Source organism: Periplaneta americana, chromosome 5 (assembly GCF_040183065.1).
Source record: "Periplaneta americana isolate PAMFEO1 chromosome 5, P.americana_PAMFEO1_priV1, whole genome shotgun sequence".
NCBI classification, from domain to species: domain Eukaryota; kingdom Metazoa; phylum Arthropoda; class Insecta; order Blattodea; family Blattidae; genus Periplaneta; species Periplaneta americana.
Genome location: NC_091121.1, coordinates 17,458,325 through 17,477,121, shown reverse-complemented (window position 1 = coordinate 17,477,121; position 18,797 = coordinate 17,458,325). Strand labels below are relative to the sequence as shown.

General features: G+C 37.4%; 1 protein-coding gene across 4 annotated transcripts in view; it reads left to right on the top strand.

Annotated features, from left to right (window-relative positions):
• LOC138699490 (TBC1 domain family member 31) overlaps positions 1 to 18,797 on the top strand; it is a 90,819-nt gene that overhangs the window by 69,065 nt on the left and 2,957 nt on the right. For all 4 annotated transcript variants that reach the window (XM_069825417.1, XM_069825414.1, XM_069825416.1 and 1 more), the window contains exons 18-21: positions 4,460 to 4,618; positions 9,682 to 9,991; positions 13,236 to 13,313; positions 17,428 to 17,548. In XM_069825417.1, the coding sequence (XP_069681518.1) occupies positions 4,460 to 4,618; positions 9,682 to 9,991; positions 13,236 to 13,313; positions 17,428 to 17,537 (657 nt within the window). In that variant the 3' untranslated portion in view covers positions 17,538 to 17,548. The remainder of the gene's footprint in view (positions 1 to 4,459; positions 4,619 to 9,681; positions 9,992 to 13,235; positions 13,314 to 17,427; positions 17,549 to 18,797) is intronic.

Below are 18,797 nucleotides of genomic sequence, written 5' to 3'. Positions count from 1 at the left end.
AGGAGTACCCAAAATGTAAAGGCGTGCATAGATCACATTATTACGGTTTGAATTTTCAACATCAATTTTCTCAAAACTTGCATTTGAGAGAAGTGCCTTTCTTGCACCCAACCCCACAATTTTTCCCTTGAAATTATGAATGTTGTTATTTTCCAATGGGTGAATGTTAGTTTAAGCTATTATTCTTCTTGCTTCCTGATACAAGACATATTGCTCTTGTTGCCTTTGCTTGTCTGAATCAAGTTTTCTGCAGGGAGAAGGTGGTCTGTGTTCATAGCTTTCAGTTGTTATATGGTGAATAATTTTTTTTATTGTTTGCCTCGTTGCCAAACTTTCAGAACGGCCCCGAGGTTCACTCAGCCTCCTATAAAATTGAGTACCGGGTCTTTCCCGGGGGTAAAAGGAGGTCAGAGCGTGGTGCCGGCCACACCACCTCATTCTAGTGCCGAGGTCATGGAAAGCATGGGGCTCTACCTCCATGCCCCCCAAGTGCCTTCATGGCATGTTACAGGGATACCTTTATCTTTACCATAGGATACAGGTTTTGAATATAAATACATCCTTCCTGTTCCCAATTTTTAAACAATTGAAATTTTATTCCTTCATGTCCTCTGATTGAGGTTCTGGCTGACATGTACATCTATTTATCAGGCAGTACATCTTATTTGACGATATATGTCAGAGAAAGAACAATTTTCTCATAGCTGTGGCTCAAAATGTCACTGCATTTCCCTAAATATGAAGCTGCCAGCAGCTGCTGCAGTAGCAGCAAATGTTAAAATATGATTTTATTATAATATGTTTGGTTGTCTGGTGGGCAGAGTCACAGTCGGCATATTTTGCTGATTCTGATTCCAGAGCCTTGATTATTACAACAGATTCTAGTGAGAAAAATGTCTTTAATTGATTATTGGAAAAAAAAAAAAAAACAGTGCATAGATGTAGAGGGAAAACTGTTCATCTCAGTTTCCCCACCACTTGTGACTAGCCCCAGAATATTTATTTATTTGTCTAATGGGTAGTACATGATATTTACTATCATTGACTGAGGGAAAAACAAGAAAATGGTGAACAAAACTACGGATTAAGTAATTAAAAACATTCGGCTTCTGGCTTCCCAGTAGCGGTCGACTTCCTTGGAGGATTTCAGAGCAGGGCATTTTGCAAGATGTTGTCTATCCATGTCTTCCTGTTGATGGCACAAAATGCAGGATGCTGATGGAAGGATGTCAAGACGATTGAGGTGTTTACCCAGGATGTCATGTTCAGTGTTAAGACGAAAGCTTGCAACTGCCAGTCTTCTGGGTTCAGGAGGTATATCCTTCAGAAATTTCCTACGTTGTTGCGAAATGTTTATGTCCAGTTCTTGTTGGTGATATATACAGCCCCAGAATATAGTAGTAATCTAATTCTGAAATGCTTGGATATAGCCTATTCCATTTGCTTTCCTGCTTTGCAATAAAGTCCAGTGAGCATTCTTATAGGTGATGTCTTGAGAGCTAAAAAACTCGAAAAGTGATCCTTTCATTGCAGAATTATCTTCATGACACAGGATACAATTTTGAGAGTTGAAGATTTCAATTTTATAAAGGTGCACAGCCTTATAATTGTGACCTGTTAAGAATTTAAATGTTGTTACAGCATCATGTCTTGGGTGTTCAGGAATTAAGTATTTATTTTGCAATATAGCTGCCCATGATTTGTCATTACTTTGAATTTTGAAGTGCTCCAACAGTTCTTTCTGGAAGTTTATTTTAATTATAATTTTTGCAGAATTATAGTGTAAAGTTTGATTTGGTTTCTGTAAAATTTTGATGCCCTTTTTTGCTAAAAAAATCAGCAATATCATTATCGTGAACAACACCTCCATCCCATCTATCTTCACGAAACACATTAAAAATTTTGTAGTCAGCAAATTTGTAAAATTTTAAAATATCAGCAATCTGAAAAGATTCTTGTATGCATATTATAGAAGGCTTTTTGTCCTGAACTTCTTGCTTTAATAAATCCATTTTGTTTCTTAAAGACCTAGTGTTCCATTGTAAAATTTGAAAAATATAGTGGGACTTCATTGGTGGTAATGCAGCTTATGTGGGTACCTCTTTGTTACTTGTTAGCTTAAACAGACATACGATGAAAGAGTAATGGAACGGAGAAAAATTCTCTCCGGTGCCAGGATTTGAATCCGGGTTTTCAGCTCTACGTGCTGATGCTTTATCCACTAAGCCACACCGGATACAACTCCGACGCCAGTTAGAATCGTCTCAGATTAAGCTCCAACTCTTGGGTTCCCTCTAGTGGCCGCCCTCTGCACTACGTCATAGATGTCTATGAACGCAGGACCAAAGTCCACACATGTGCTGAGGTGCACTCGATATGAGTGACTAGTTGGCCGGGATCCGACGGAATAAGCACCATCTAGAGGGAACCCAAGAGTTGGAGCTTAATCTGAGACGATTCTAACCGGCGTCGGAGTTGTATCCGGTGTGGCTTAGTGGATAAAGCATCAGCACGTAGAGCTGAAAACACGGGTTCAAATCCCGGTGCCGGAGAGAATTTTTCTCCGTTCCATTACTCTTTCATCGTATGATGACGCAGAATATCTGCATGGAAATATCATATGTACTTCGGTACATTAAAATAATATTGAACAGACATGTTCAAACATTTTTAACAAGAGCCAGAACAGTTCACATTGTCACTCAGTTGTACCTACACCGATTTCACATTTCTGATAATCCTACTTGTCTGTGGTGTAATAATCATGATGAAGATCTGGAACACATTCTCCTATACTGTCCATCCATAAACCACAAAAGAAGTAAATTAAAATCATCAGTACTAGTTGCAGAAGACACAGCCCTGCAGTATATATTGACTACACCCCACCTCTGGCTACTAGCAACAGGCATCTATAATGAACACCGATCAAAATACCCCTCATTTCTCGTGGAAAACAACAACTGAATAGACTACAGTGGACTATAGTGGACTTTATGTTGTCAGCAAACAGCTGGATACATTAAGAAGATTGATTGATTGATTGATTGATTGATTGATTGATTGATTGATTGATTGATTGTCGTGGACCCCACAATGAGAGGGTATCAGTTGAAGATGGATAATCTTTTTTATTTCTAACACTTGACTGGAGAGTGGAGAATTATTAGTTGCTATTGCTTTTATAGTCCAAGTTGAATCACTTAAAATAACTGCAAACTGAAATGAATTTATTCTGTAGAGAAGATTTGTGTTAGTGGCATCTCTATTGTCTGAATTTCACCATCGAAGTTGGTGGAGTTTTTCCCAACTGCGACATAGAAGCTAAATAATTTTGAGTAAATTCCAGCTCCAGTTCCATCCTGTACTTTCAGTCTGGATCTATCTGTATAAACATGTAGCCATTGTGGTTCAAGGTATAGACCATTCCAGAATATTTTTCTGTATGTTTGCTGAATATTTTAGGATACAGGTACAGTAGAACCTCTAGTATCCGTGGTAATGAAGGGGGTGAACTAAACGATTAATCGAAAAAGTCGGATAATCCGTACCATAAAATATTTTCATAAACGAGCTGAATAATTCTTGAAGTTTCGTAATTTCCTCCGTAGTCTTGTGATTAACACGCTAGATAGTAGATCAGATGTTCACTAAGTTAAGTTTGGTTATGAAGGACATGTTTTTAAGGGGCAAGGAAACACCTTGTAATGGCTGTAAGCGGAAAGATAGGAATAGTAGAGGTCTCATGTTGTAGATTTACATACTCTATACACTTTATCCTTAATTTTTATCAAATTGCACATAGTTGTAACATCAGTCTCGTATTCAAATCAATTATATACATCACTCAATTATATATATTTTTCGATATTTAGGCCTATCACAAGTTTTTTTATACTCTTGGAATACATTTTATATAGATACAGAAAACCACTATTTAAGTCACACAGAGTTAGTGTGCACTCAATGTTGGTTGCTTGATGGTTGTCAGCCCATTTTGAGGTCTGTGGATAGAGAGGGAAAAATTGGATCAGTGTCTGGTAGAGTTCCCCGGTAGCTCAGTTGGGCGAGCGTTGGTACGTTTAACCAAAGGTCCCGGGTTCGATGCCCAGTCCCGGAACAATTTTCCCTCGAAATGATTCAAATCAACTTCACAGTACAGTACGGCAACTCGAATAGAAGACCAAACTGGAAGTATAAAGGCTTGTAATAACACACTCTAGAAAAAAATACGTACTAATATGACGTACAGTAGTACTTCATATGTTTCTGTAGCAAAACAACAATAGAGTGAGCGAAAGACAGTCGGATAATCCGTCAATCAGTTAATAGGGTGTCGGATAACCGGGGTTCTACTGTAAATCTGTTTTGTTCTTTATTAATCCAGCATGTCAAATTTTCAAGAAAGAGAAGTGTATATAAGTAAATTGTTTAGAATTACCATGGTTTTGGTCCTCAGTTACGCAGTGAAGCCACTTCCCAGTACCACACAAAGCAGGTGGACATTGCAACTCGCATGGCCATGGTGGATGAACTGGTACAGAGAGCAGAGTTGGCATTAGCCAGAGAGATGGCTGAGCGACAAAAGAACTTGGAGTCTGGCCACAGCAACATGAAGGTAATGCAGTATGGAACTTTACTTCTCAAATATACCAGTAGTTGTATTGCCACCAACGCAAAAACAGTACATATGTTGGTAAAGAATAGAATAATCCACTGATTAGTTAAATGGTAGATGGATAATGGGGAAACATGCATAGACTTCATTTTCCATCTTTTGGTGGGAAATATCGATGTCCTAGTGGCAATAGGGATATCTTATGCGAAGTTTTACTGTCAGATGGCAGGAGCGTTCCATGCGGCACAACGTGTTATGTCATATGCTACAGTTGATTACGTTTTCCCGCTTGGTTTTCTGTGCGTGTCAAAATTATATTTACAGTTATTTTGTGTAACCTAGTATAATTTAATATAATTCAATATTTTCTTACCTCATAATTTAATTTAATTTACAATAAATAATAATGTAAACCTGTATAATATTGAGCGATTCCCCGAGATGGGTGGGGAGATCTGCAGTATGCAGAATATAAATACGAGTAAATTGAATGTTCATGAACCTAAACGAGAACTTTGAGAACAATATGCACGAATAAAAAAATAGGAAATATGTCGAAAGTGTTATTGCCCTATTTAATAATTAGTATTTAAGAACCGTACGCTAAAAACAGGATATGCAGCCACCAATGTGTTTTTTTTATAGGGAAGAGACTATCGAGATTGAATTCCTTGTATTTTTTCTGTAGTTGCAGAAAGATCAAATGCAATTTTTAATAGGATGATATAATATGATCGCAATAGTATCACGATTAGTAGTGTGTTTTGTAGGTTAAGGACATGCAGTTTTGAATACTGTGTGGGATGATTTTGAAAATTTGAACTTGAAACATGGCTTTAATAATTAGGGTACAGTACATTAAAAACATTATTCACGAAATGGGTTTCACTAGGGATCGTCCTGGATAATAAACATTCCAGTTTATCGAGAGTTTATTGCAGGCGTAAAATTCAGAGACTCCTCCAACTACTGCATATAATCTAAGCTAACATAGCTCGCTGTCGAGGTTGCATAGGTTTTTATTAATTTTTCTTTTTCCTCTTCCAAAATGAAACTATATTCAACAATTCCTTACTTGAAGTAGTTACTTTTATTTAACAGCTAGCACTTTCGATGCCCAACTTTATTACTTATATTTTTTAAGGTTTAAAGCATGTATTCAGAATATTTCGGGACCTGATTGAAGACAAAAAGCTTTCCCTGGTGTTTACATATAGGAACATAACAAAAATTTGCCATTTTTAGTTGTTTTTAAGAGTATTTAATATACTAATACACTACGTATATCCTCAGTGTTTATATACCGGAAAACAAATGCAGACGCAAAGCACATCCCTCATAGTACACGTGCGCTATCTGTTGGTGCTAGTTCAGGATATCCCTATACCGCATATCATCATTTCTTGCGAAATTTGAATTATACCATTCTATTAACAGCACACTGCTGTGTGTCTTAATGTAATAACAATTAATGTCAGAATCAATAGGAACTAGCATTTTAAGATATTTGAAATTACGTGTCGTCGTGCCAACTTTTCATAATGTAAATACCACATATCATCAGTGAACTGTTTGTTTACAGTGTGGCCTCTGCGTGTTTTATCATTTTGTGACTATTTTCATGTGATGATCAAGTAAGGTTTCCAGATGCTCCTACCAAAATAGGAATGTAGTCTTATCAAATGCCCTCCCACAATATTCAGTACGACAAAATATGTACGATGTTATGTTTTATTTAATGATGCTCGCAACTGCAGAGGTTATATCAGCGTCGCCAGATGTGCCGGAATTTTGTCCCACAGGAGTTCTTTTACATGCCAGTAAATATACTGACATGAGCCTGTCGCATTTAAGCACACTTAAATGCCATTGACCTGACCCGGGATCGAACCCGCAACCTTGGGCATAGAAGGCCAGCGCTATTCCAACTCGCCAACCAGGTCGACACGACAAAAGAAGACTGTCACACAGAAATAATTAGAACCTGGCCATACACAGATGCAGTATGATGCTGTTGATAGTTTAATTGAACGGAAACTGAAAAAGAAAGAAGTTGTAATGCCTTATGATGATGTCAGGATAACAAGAGAAGCTAGGCAGAAACCTTCACCTCTACCATGACAAATTTAGGAATTATGATGATAAAGATGTAATGTGCTACAGAAGCATCAGACCGGGACACTGCAAAAATAACCCAACAGTTACCGATTTGAGAGAGATTTACTATTTTCCCAATGGAAAAATAAGATACAAACTTCACTTTGGTGAGGAAATAAAAGATCTTCCCCAAAGAACTAAAGCAGTTGTACCTATAGAGGGCTCTCGAAACTATTCCAATCACAAATCAAAATAAGAAAGCAAAAATTTGACAATTTCCAGGAAATAAAGATAACACTGGCACCTGAATGCAATGCATTTTATGATAACTTGCAATATGATTAGATAATGAAAATAATTGAGTTCGTTAAGGAGTTTGCACAACTAATTTTGCTTATGTCTATTTTAGAATTCCGTCATTATTTTTACATGGAATTTCTCTAAGAATTTCTTGGCTATTTTGTGTTTGTATTTTTTCAATAAACCTAATTTCTAATAGAGGTCTTTCGTTAGTAACATTAAACTGTAATAAATTGTAACAACCTGTAACAAACCTCATAAGTAGGTTTTTATTAATTTTGAGTTTTTTTTCACATAGGCACATAAATATTTGTCTAAAGGTATAAAAAAAATGTTAACTGCATTCGAAATGTTAAACACAAAATATACATTTTTTTTTCTCTCCCCTGAAAAAATGACATTTTGTTTAAATGTGTATTGCCGCTAGGCTATCGATATTATAGTCTCATAATATGTATTCGAAAACTTAAGAAATGTTGTCTTTCCTGATAAAAATGCAAATAAAATGGGATAAGAATTTGAAAAATACCATTAGACTCTATATAGCCCTATGCCAGTGGCGTGATGTCATAATACGATACAGCATTTAGTTTTCCTTCATTTCCAGGACTTGCTTGTTTTGCACAAGTTGCTTGTTTGTTATCTGTTGTGGACATTTACTGTTACACCTACTCTTGCTGAATACTTGCATATCAAGAAATCTTATGTAGGTCTATATTGTGTCAGGAATAATTCGCTCTCGTCACTCTGTGCTTAGAATATTCTTTACACTTCACACTGCACTAGCCAGTTTCGCTCTTGATTTTGACATGTGTCTAACAGAATTATCCTCATAATTTCTCTACCAACACTTTTTACTATTCATTCATTCATTCATTCATTTTTCCACCTCCACAAAGATAAATTTCTAATTTTAATATTTCCATTTCGTACTATGTTCTGGTGACGAGACATAATCAATCAGCTATTCTATCAATAGTCTCTAAACACACACCTTCATCTCAAACTGCAGAAATAACTAAAATGCTCTCTCAATTAATATCACTCAATAAAAGAATTGTATTCCAATGGATACCATCCCATTGTGGAATCCTGGGAAATGAGAATGCGGATGCTTTAGCAAAGAAGGGCAGCACTGCTACTTACAGACCTGTTACTAAATTTATGTATTACTCTGTGAAAAGATTTATTAAATCTACATACTTAGACTTCAACAAACAAAATTTGATAACACAATCTCAAGGGAAAAAAATGGAACTCTCTTCATCATAATCCACAGTTAATTCCCGATTTATCACGCAAATCGTCTGTAGCTGCATTTAGATTGGCAACAGGCCATGATTGTTTGGCCAAACACCTGCATAGAATTGGAATATATCAGTCCCCTAACTGCCTAATGGGCAACTCAAACCAAGAAATGGATTCGGAACACCTCAAAATCTGTGCTTCAGTGGCTGACCATGATAATATCTTCGAATAATATTGGAGTGCAAGAGGTCAAATGACTTTATTGTCAAACGCCTGGCATTAGAAAACAACAACCACAAGAACAACATATTTTGGTTTTTTGTGATGTACTTCCAAACCTATCTCTTTACTTGCTTCAAGTAAAATGTCCATTTCCGTGTTTTTCCTAATAGTTTGTGAATTTTCTCCTAACATATTCACGTCATCTGCATAAACAAGCAGCTGATGTAACATATTGTGACAGCCGAGATACGATCTCACGACCGGCAGAAGGAGGGCAAGGTCGGTGGCAAATGAAGTTGCGCATGCATCTGCTTCCTGGGGGATGTGCTGTGGCATAGAGAGGAGAGGAGAGACGGTGACCGCGGCAGAGAGGGGAAGTAATGCGCCTGCGACTGAGGGGAGAAATCCAAAGAATTCGAGAGGTGCCATCTTCTAGGCATCTGTCGATTGATCGCGAAATCGTACTTTCCGGAAACTATGGCTTGGTTATAAAAGAAGAGACGCAAGTCAGCTGACAGCAGTTGTTGTTGTAGCCGTTGGACAGCAAGCCAGCCAGTCTTGTGTAGCAGGGAAACCAGCTTCGAGACCAGAGTTCGACTTGAGTGTGTCCGCAGCTGTGTGAGCGTCCGAAGTCCTGAGTTCGAGTGCAGTGGACTGCAGTTGGGGACCTGAGTTCGAAGTTCAGTGGACTGTCTCTGAAGATCTTGGGTTCGAGATACTGTGAACTCAAGTGACTGAGCTAGAAGAACTAGCCAAGGCAAACGAACTGTGAACTGAGAACTGACAGTTCTGATTTGTAAATAGTGCTTTGTGAACATTAGTTAGGATTAGCAGTACATTGTTGTTCTCAATAATCCAAGTGAATTGTCACTGTCGTCTGTGGAGTGCAATGACGAATACTGTGTTACTGTGTGGAGTGGAAATCCCATTGTTGACGCGAGTGTTTACATTCTTATAGAAAGTGATTATTGTCGTAACAATAAAAGTTATATTCTTGTTTTGAATTAAAGTTACAATATTCAATTTCTAACCTTCTCTGTTTTTCTGAACTTTCCTAATGGATTATCCTAGAGCAGAGTTAAAAAGTAAAGGTGATAGTTACTAGTTTTGATTACCACTAATGGATCTATTTAAAGAATAAAGAGAACGTTATCCATTGCGAGTATAGGGTCTAATGTATAACTCTACATTTGCAGGTGATTCAGCTAGAGTCAGAGACCAGGAAGCTGGAGCAGGAGGTGGATGCTCTGTTGAACCAGCTGACAGAAGCACGTCTCCAGGAGGGCACATCACGGATGCAGGAGGTGGCACACAGCCAGGCTGACCGCCAGTTGCTTAACAAAGAGCAGGAGGAGGTTTTGCAGCTGAAGCGTGACAACTCACCCACCCGTCGTCCACACTTCAGCTGGGATGAGGCAGTCAGGACATATACAGACAGTCCAGAGGAGTTGTGGCAGCAGGGGCGAAGTCTCAGAGCTGCATCATTGAACTGTGGGACATCACGTGGTGAGTAGAAAGTTCTCTGTATCAGTATTGTGTTCGTTTGAAATGAGACTCCATTGCAGATGAGTCACCTTCTCCTCCCCCCCCCCCCCCCAATGGTAGGGTCCTTAACTTGATGTTATTTGTCCCTACTATATGAGCAGCTCATAGATGTCTCTGTACTATAATTAACGAATGTTTGTACTTGTGATAGTTGTGTGTGGAGTCACAGCGGATTTCAAATTCAGAACTACATCTCATCCCACGTTGCATTAAATTAGACTGAAATTATAATTTCTAATGCAGGTATCTTGAATCCAAAATTGTTTTTAGAGCTGTCTGACTAAAAGACTTTAGTAGCAAAATTGAAAGTAGTAAAAGTTCACGGAACTACACGTTGAACTGGCAATGCTTCGCATGCTTGTTGAAGGTTGGTGGCTGCCAGGGACGAATGCTAGTCATGAAAGTTAGGCTTGCTCTTTTATTCATAGGGGAAGATGGGAGGATATAATAATTCATAATTAATAAAAATAATCAGATCCACATAAATAATTTATTTTATAATTATGAAATCATTATGAGTCATGGATCATATTCGCTTATCAGATGTAGAAGTTCAATATAATATAACAAACATGGCCAACAAACAGTTTATTTAGTTTTTTCCGACCCTGCATATTGTTATATTGAACTGCACTAAACGAACGCACATTTGCTCTATAATGTCTGTTTTCTCTTGAATAGTCCTTCAGGAAAATGGATTTAATAATAAGGTTTCAATGACACACAATTCCGAACTCATTGCAATACTTCAAATTAGTGTTTAAGAATTAATAATACATGCAGCAGCTAACACATGCATTCCGCTCATACAATTACATTGCACTCGCAAATCACAGCACATTCCCACTGCCAATACGGATCTGTGTAACGTTAAATAGTCGTTGCTGTAGCTCTCGGACCAGAGCTTCAAACAACACATAACAGAAGCATGTGCGCCTAGGACGGACTAAGGAGGAAGGCACTTGCGCGCGCATCATATTCTCGCTGTTTCTACGTCTTTCCTGTAGCTCCGAGAAACGAGCAAGCGTTGCGATACTTGCGGTGTGCAACCTGCGGATGGTATTACGCCTATACAGTATTCCAAAAATCAAAATAAATTTTAATGTATGTAACGCCATTTTGAGAAATACACATTCTACGAAAATATTGGGCTTGCGCAGCAAGCATAGCATACCCTGTGAAATTGCCTCTGGTGGCTGCAGGGTGAGAGGGGAACAGACTGTGATTGGGTGTTGCTATGGCAACATGCTCCCACCTCACTCATAATGTGAACTGTCAGAAGTACAAACATTCGTTAATTCTAGTATAGTGCCAAGAAGTGTAGATCGATTTCTCGAAAGTTTTGTTAGTTTACTAATGAATTTTTAACTGATGAAGGATTTGACAAATGAGGAGTAGTTCTACTAGATTCAGGTAGATGAAACTGGTGTTGCATGACACTAATTCGGAATTCTAGACTTTAATACAATCTTACTTACACAATAAAAGTTGAATATCTAAAAACTATTAGTACCTGGTCATTTGCCTCAAAGGATAATTCTTTTGCGTGATATGCGATAAACTATCTTGTAACTTTGTTACCGGTACCAAATTTGTGACTGCAACTTTATTCAGGCGAAAATGTTCCTGGAACAAACTCTGTTTCATTATATTTTGAATCCGATTTCTACACATTCTTTGTTTATTAATCTTGTATGCAATGTCGACTACTTCATCTGGAGATGATAAATGTATTTTGAAGTCATCATCTCTAGTAATGTAAATATTTCGAATATATGATCCTGGAACAAACTGTTATTTAATTATATTTTGTAAAGATATCAGTCCGATTTCTACACATTCTTTGTTTATTAATGTTGTATACAATGTCGACTAAATCATTTGAAGACGGTAAACGTATTGTAATTTTATTACAAAACAAGAATGTAACTTTTATTTAAAACAACAATAATCACTTTTTATAATTGAATGTAAACACTCCCGTCAACAATGGGATTTCCACTCCACACAGTAAGACAGTATTCGTTATTGCGCTCCACAGACGACAATGACAATTTACTTGGATTATTGAGAACAACAATGTACTGCTAATCTTAACTAATGTTCACAAAGCACTATTTACAAATCTGAACTGTCAGTTCTCAGTTCACAGTTCGCTTGCCTTGGCTAGTTCTTCTAGCTCAGTCACTCGAGTTCACAGTATCTCGAACCCCAGACCTTCAGAGACAGTCCACTGAACCTCGAACTCAGGTCCCCCAACTGCGGTCCACTGCACTCGAACTCAGGACTTCGGACGCTCACACAGCTGCAGACACACTCAAGTCGAACTACGGTCTCAAAGCTGGCTTCACTGCTACACAAGACTGGCTGGCTCGCTGTCCAACGACTACAACAACTACTCTCAGCTCACTTGCGTCTCTCCGTTTATAACTAAACCATAGTTTCTGAAGAGTACGATTTCGCGATCAATCGACAGATGCCTAGAAGATAGCACCTCTCGAATTCTCTGAATTTCTTCCCTTTCTGCCGCTGTTGCTGTCTCTCCTCTCCTCTCCTCTCCTCTCCTCTCCTCTCTACGCCACAGCACATGCCCCAGGAAGCAGATGCGCGCGCAACTTCATTTGCCACGTCGCCCGATCCTTCCACGTGCTCCCCTGCCCCCTGTGGGACGCGTGATCGATTCTCGACGGGGCTGTCACAGTATTTTGAAGTCACCATCTGTAGTAATGCAAATATTTGGAATATATGTCGCCTTCTTTACATTTTAATTGTGAATAGAAAGAACAGTTGAAGTTGTTGCTTGTGGAGGTGGTGCTAATGATGATGACGACAGTGTTTACAATTACCTGAATTTATACTGTTGATTGTTTTCTAATTAGAAATTTCACATTCGAATTTAATAATGGATAATGTATAAAAATATCTGTCATTTTCTATCAACATGTTGTCTGAAGCTTTGAATAAACTATATTGTTTGTCTACCTCTATGCCTGCTGACCTTAACTCTGCTATATTATTATTATTATTATTATTATTATTATTATTATTATTATTATTATTATTATTATTATTATTATTGTTGTTGTTGTTGTTGTTATTATTATTATTATTATTATTATTATTATTATTATTATTATTATTATTATTATTGCTATTGTTATTGTTAAATGTATCGTATAATATCACTGAACCATTTGTTGTGCAGGTGGGGCTATGGATGCTCGCCCTTTTAGATGGACTTACTCAGGCTTCAGGGAGCCTGTGCCTTCTCCAGTCTTGAGTGGTGAGTATAAATCACTTCTTAAATCCACTTTGTTGAGTAGATATTTCTCTCCTTGATGCTATATAAACAGTCTAAAGTCAAACTATAATATTGAGCCTGTTCAAGTCTTGAGTTAGTTAGTTGATTTATGATGGCAAGTTTTCAATTGACGAAGAACCATGTCTATGCACATGAATGATAAGGGTATGAGAGAGACGTATATACTTCTGAGAGAGGCAGTAAGAAGAGAAGGTTGCTTGTTGGGTTTGTGTTAGTTTCGAAAACATGAGTTTGCTTACAAACATTTGTAGCAGTGTCTTTTACAGTTGCATTAGTCTTAAGGCTGGTAACAGCAATGCACGTATACTGGCGTATTTATTTTTTTTTTAGTAGATTATTTAACGACGCTGTATCAACATCTTAGATTATTTAGCATCGAATGAGATGAAGGTGGTAATGCCAGTGAAAAGAATCTGGAGTCTAGCACTGATAGTTATCCAGCATTTGCTCGTATTGGATTAAGGGAAAACCCTGGAAGAAACCTCAACCAGGCAACTTGCTCTGACTGGGATTCGAACCCGGGCCACCTGGTTTCGCGGTCAGACACGCTAACCATTACTCCACAGGTGTGGACTAGCATATTTAGAAGCTTATATCGAGAGAGCTTATAGAAATTACGTAGAATAAATAATGAAAGAAAAGTATTGATGTAATTATGATTATTCCATCTAGATGAGAAATAATAAAATTTTAGAAAATTTGAAAGTTGAGCCAGTCACTGATAAAATCGAGAAAAACAAAAAATAATCTGATACACTGTGCTTTGACAATAAAGAGAAACAAAAGCAATACAGTACAAATTGAAGGGTTTCAGAAAAAAGGAAGACATTTGAGATTGACACTGAAACATGCATGTTTACTTATGTTATTAATGGAGAAAAATTCGCTCTGGTGCCGAGGATCGAACCCAGATCTCCCAGTTCTACGCACTGGGTGCTCTATTTACTGAACCCACAGCACCAGGTCGAATCCTTTGGTTCTTTTCCTTTAGTGGCCTTCGATGTGATGTGGTTAGAGTTCCCAGTGTGCAGAACTGGGAGACTCGAGTTCGATCCTCAGCACTGGAGCGAATTTTTCTCCGTTAATAACAAATGGTAACCATTACAAATAATTCTGTAGGACCAAAAAATTAGTCTTTATATGTTTATTTATGCCTAAGTGATTGATTGATCAATTAATCTGTGCTTATCATTCTATTGTCTTCAGTTTTTGCCCACATGAACCTCAGTTTCAGGATCATTCTGCAGAAAGAATTCAACCTTTATGTGTAATTCCTCCACTGCCTTCCCTTCTGGTTTTGAATGTTGGTCATCTTCTGTTCGTAAAATGTGAATTATTTGTAAGACGTCTTACAATATTGTCGTCAAATCTATAGACTAAACTCTTTGTATAGAAGCGATTTTGGTCCTTATTGGGTATCATGGAACTTGACGTTTGTCCACTTTCAGTAGCTTTCGCTACTTTCACTGTTGTCTTAACAGGGAACAGACTCCAGTTGATCTCTTGTACTTGTACTCATAACTGTTTTAATCCATACACGTGTACACATTATACACACATTGCTCTGAGCTGGTGACATGTCTAAAGTAGAGAATAAGCAATATTTTCGTAAACAGTGCTTCGCAAGTACAGTAAATACAAGGTGAAAATAGGCTGAGTGGAAAACCCACTTGTTGAAGACAGCCCCCAATCATACATAACCTGTTAGATTTAGTATCAGTTTTCGTTTGCGCATACATATTCCTTGTGTCCACACCATTTGAATTATTCTCTGTTACTCAAAATCAAAAGGACGACTCTCTCTCTCTCTCTCTCTGTGCGTGCGTGCGTGTGCGCACTTTACCACCACCACCATTATTATTAGGGCTAGGATTTTGATGAAATTGCATCTTTTTTCTAGTAACCCAGAAACATTGCTGCTTTAGTATTTATATGTTATGTGATAAACTGAGTGTTTTAAGATATATTTGTTACGACATTTTTTTGCATTTTTTGCCTGTTTCAGCTCATAAGAGCATCTTTTATTTTTTTTTCGGACATTTTTGAGGCATTTTCATTTAATTTTGGCCATAAATATCCATTATTTTTTTACTTGGTTATTTAACGACACTGTATCAACTACGAGGTTATTTAGCGTCGATGGAACTGGTGATAGCGATATATTTGGCGAGATGAGGTCGAGGATTTGCCATAGATTACCTGACATTTGTCTTACAGTTGGGGAAAAAACCCAACCAGATAATCAACCCAAGTGGGAATCGAACCTGTACCCAAGGCAACCCCGGATCAGCAGGCAAGCACCTTAACCAGCCAAGCTACGCCAGTGGCTAATACCTGTTATTTTGTATAATATTTTAATCGTTTTTCTACACAAATATTGCCATATATAACGTAGTATAATATAACGTAATACATTCCAACCATCCCTTCAATATAGACTCCTCTATACCTGCTAATTTTGGATAAGAGTGGCCTTATGGTGGACTACATGGAAACTACATCATGTAAAATAGTTAATTAAAGTGCATCACTTAGAAAAAACTATATAAAATTAAATAAGCTTAAATGTTGGTACTAGAATTTAATTTCATTACTAGTCTAAATATTAAGTAGTACAAAATCTCTTTTCCTACTAAGCCAATTATGTAAGATCAATTTTTAGGGCATTTATAAGGGCATTTTTGAAAGATTTTTAGGTCATAAATGCATTGTTTTTAGGGCATTTTTTCATGATTTATAGGTCATCAAAATCCCAGCTCTAATTATTATATTGTTTCAACTGAATCAAGATTGAACTGTTACTTTTCCCAATAGCATTTCAATTCATTATTTCTAAGCAATGATATATTTAACAGCTCCAGAACATTCGTTTCCATTCAATCCAATGAGATGTTGCAACTGGCTTTCCACCCACCTGATGGATTGAGATGAAAATGATAGAAGATAAAATATGAGGTAGCAGGTGTGTAGAATGTTACGGTGACCAGAAAGTAAATATGTACAAATAAAATCAATCTTTATATCCAAAAGAAGTGATAGTGGCAGTGATAGTGGTATTTGAGTGTTAACTTACCACCGTTTAGGCTTGTTTAATTTTTGTTGCGTAAGTGCTACTGTACAGAAAGGCTTATATAATTCGGTAATTGTGATTTTTTTTTTTTTTTCACATTCAGCAATTTATTGACAAAGTTCCAAAACAAATACAGTGTGTTTTCTGCCTTTTCGTATTTTAGTGTAAATTCAAATAATAATGCACAAATATTGTTCATGTCAAGCTGTCAAAACAGTTGGGCACAGAGACATTAGTGTAGATTTTAGGAAGTCAGAGATTGTGGAAAAGTGCATGTTATTCACTTAAAAAAGATTTTGGTGTTCTGTGTTTCTTGTAGAAATTTGCATTGTATTGGCCAAGACGCTTGATGAATGGATTTTCACTTGAATTTGCACTGTTATAAAACTTCTTAACTTGCTCACGTAATGAGTCTTTCAGAAATGTCATGTCCAAATCAGAGTGTATTTGTGCATTTGTTGTGTACCAGTCTGAATTATGTATTATTCGGAGCGCTTTATTTTGAACAATTTGAAGAGGTTGAAAGACTGTTTTTGGAATATAACACCAAGCTGGGGCAACGTAAGTTAGGATCGGTAAAATCAGCATTTTGTAGAGCATAACTTTTCTTCTTAGACTGAGAACAGGAGATTTGAACAGGGGGTAAAGATGAGATATTCTAAGAGAGCTCTTAGTTTTTACAGATTTTATGTGCTTGTGCCATAACAATTTGTTATCAAGAGTAATACCAAGATATTTTACATGGTCACTGTGTTGATTTTCTTGAGTGCATATTTTTATTTTGTCACGAGGTCTTTTTAAACACTTTGAGAAAATTATTGACTGACATTTTTCAGGATTTAAAGAAATACGCCATTCTTTAAGCCATTCTTCTAATAGAAGTACATGGTTTTGAACTGCAGAGACAGCATATTGAGGACTGAATTTAACACTATATATAACTGTGTCATCAGCAATTGTGAGGAAATGTTAGTAATGTTTCATTCTCGATTTTGTGTGTTGTAGGGACAGATATGTCGGTTCGCAGTGCTGAGTTTTACAGGCAAGAGCAAGCAGCAGTGAATTCTGCAATGGATGTACGAGAGAGCCTGCTTGCCAAGTCCAGTTTCCTGTGAGAGTCACTGAGGTAGGCAGCTCACACACTTTTGGGATCACCAATTCTGGAGTAATACCAAGTAGGCCTATAGCAAAGCCAAGTTGCATAATGCTCCAAGACTGCTGAGTTATTGCCAAACTGCTGCTTCATCAGTCTCCTTCCAACTGCTTTCAACTACTGACAGCTCAGAGTTAAAATTCTTGACTGATAGTGCAGAAGTTCAAGGATCAAAACCCATGTCATATTTCTTTCTGTTTTTTTATTTTTTCTTTCCCTTTTACCGTGTTGTTCTACATTTTTGTTAGATTCAAAATCCTCTGTCAACCAAAGAGTCAATCGGTGATGAGGATGTGGTCACATGCCAATATGGGGTCATGCATTCTGTTGTAGCTTAAATACGGTCCTGTTGTAAAAACGTTTGTAGCTTAAATACGGTCCTGTTGTGAAAATGTTTGTAGCTTAAATACGGTCCTGTTGTGAAAACGTTTGTAGCTTAAATACGGTCCTGTTGTGAAAATGTTTGTAGCTTAAATACGGTCCTGTTGTGAAAACGTTTGTAGCTTAAATACGATCCTGTTGTGAAAACGTTTGTAGCTTAAATACGGTCCTGTTGTGAAAACGTTTGTAGCTTAAATACGGTCCTGTTGTGAAAACGTTTGTAGCTTAAATACGGTCCTGTTGTGAAAACATAGTTGTGTTTTTCGTTGCAAATCAGCAGCTCTAGTAAATGATTAGCATTATAAATGTATTATGCACAATTCCCGTTTCTCTATAAATTATTCAATGAAAAGAAAACACATATTATGAGTATATTGTAACATATTTACAAAAGACCAACGTCTGCTTCAAATACTAGGCTACATCTAGTGAAAGACTTGTGACTATTGCATTACTCACATCACCAGAGCACTTGATTATACAAGCAGAACAATCCGCCATTTTAATCCCATAGTGAAGGAGACTAACAATTTTAACATGAGATCGTGTACAAAGGCAAGAATATGTATGCATATTTGAGGTTGGGGGACTGTAAGCTTTCACTATACAGCTCGACCAAGTTAAGTCTGCGAGCCGAGAGGGGAAGTTAGAGGCAGTTCTGTAGTGAAAAGAGGCGGTAACGAGAGGAGACCAGTACAGTCTCATATGACAGCAAAGTTTTCCTACTGTGCTTCAGTTCATAGAGCGGTAACAATTTAAGACGCTTTGAAATAGACTGTACTTCTACTTCTGCTTGACAGTGAGGTTTGGCGTTCTGATTGGCAAGCGTGGGCGTAGGAGA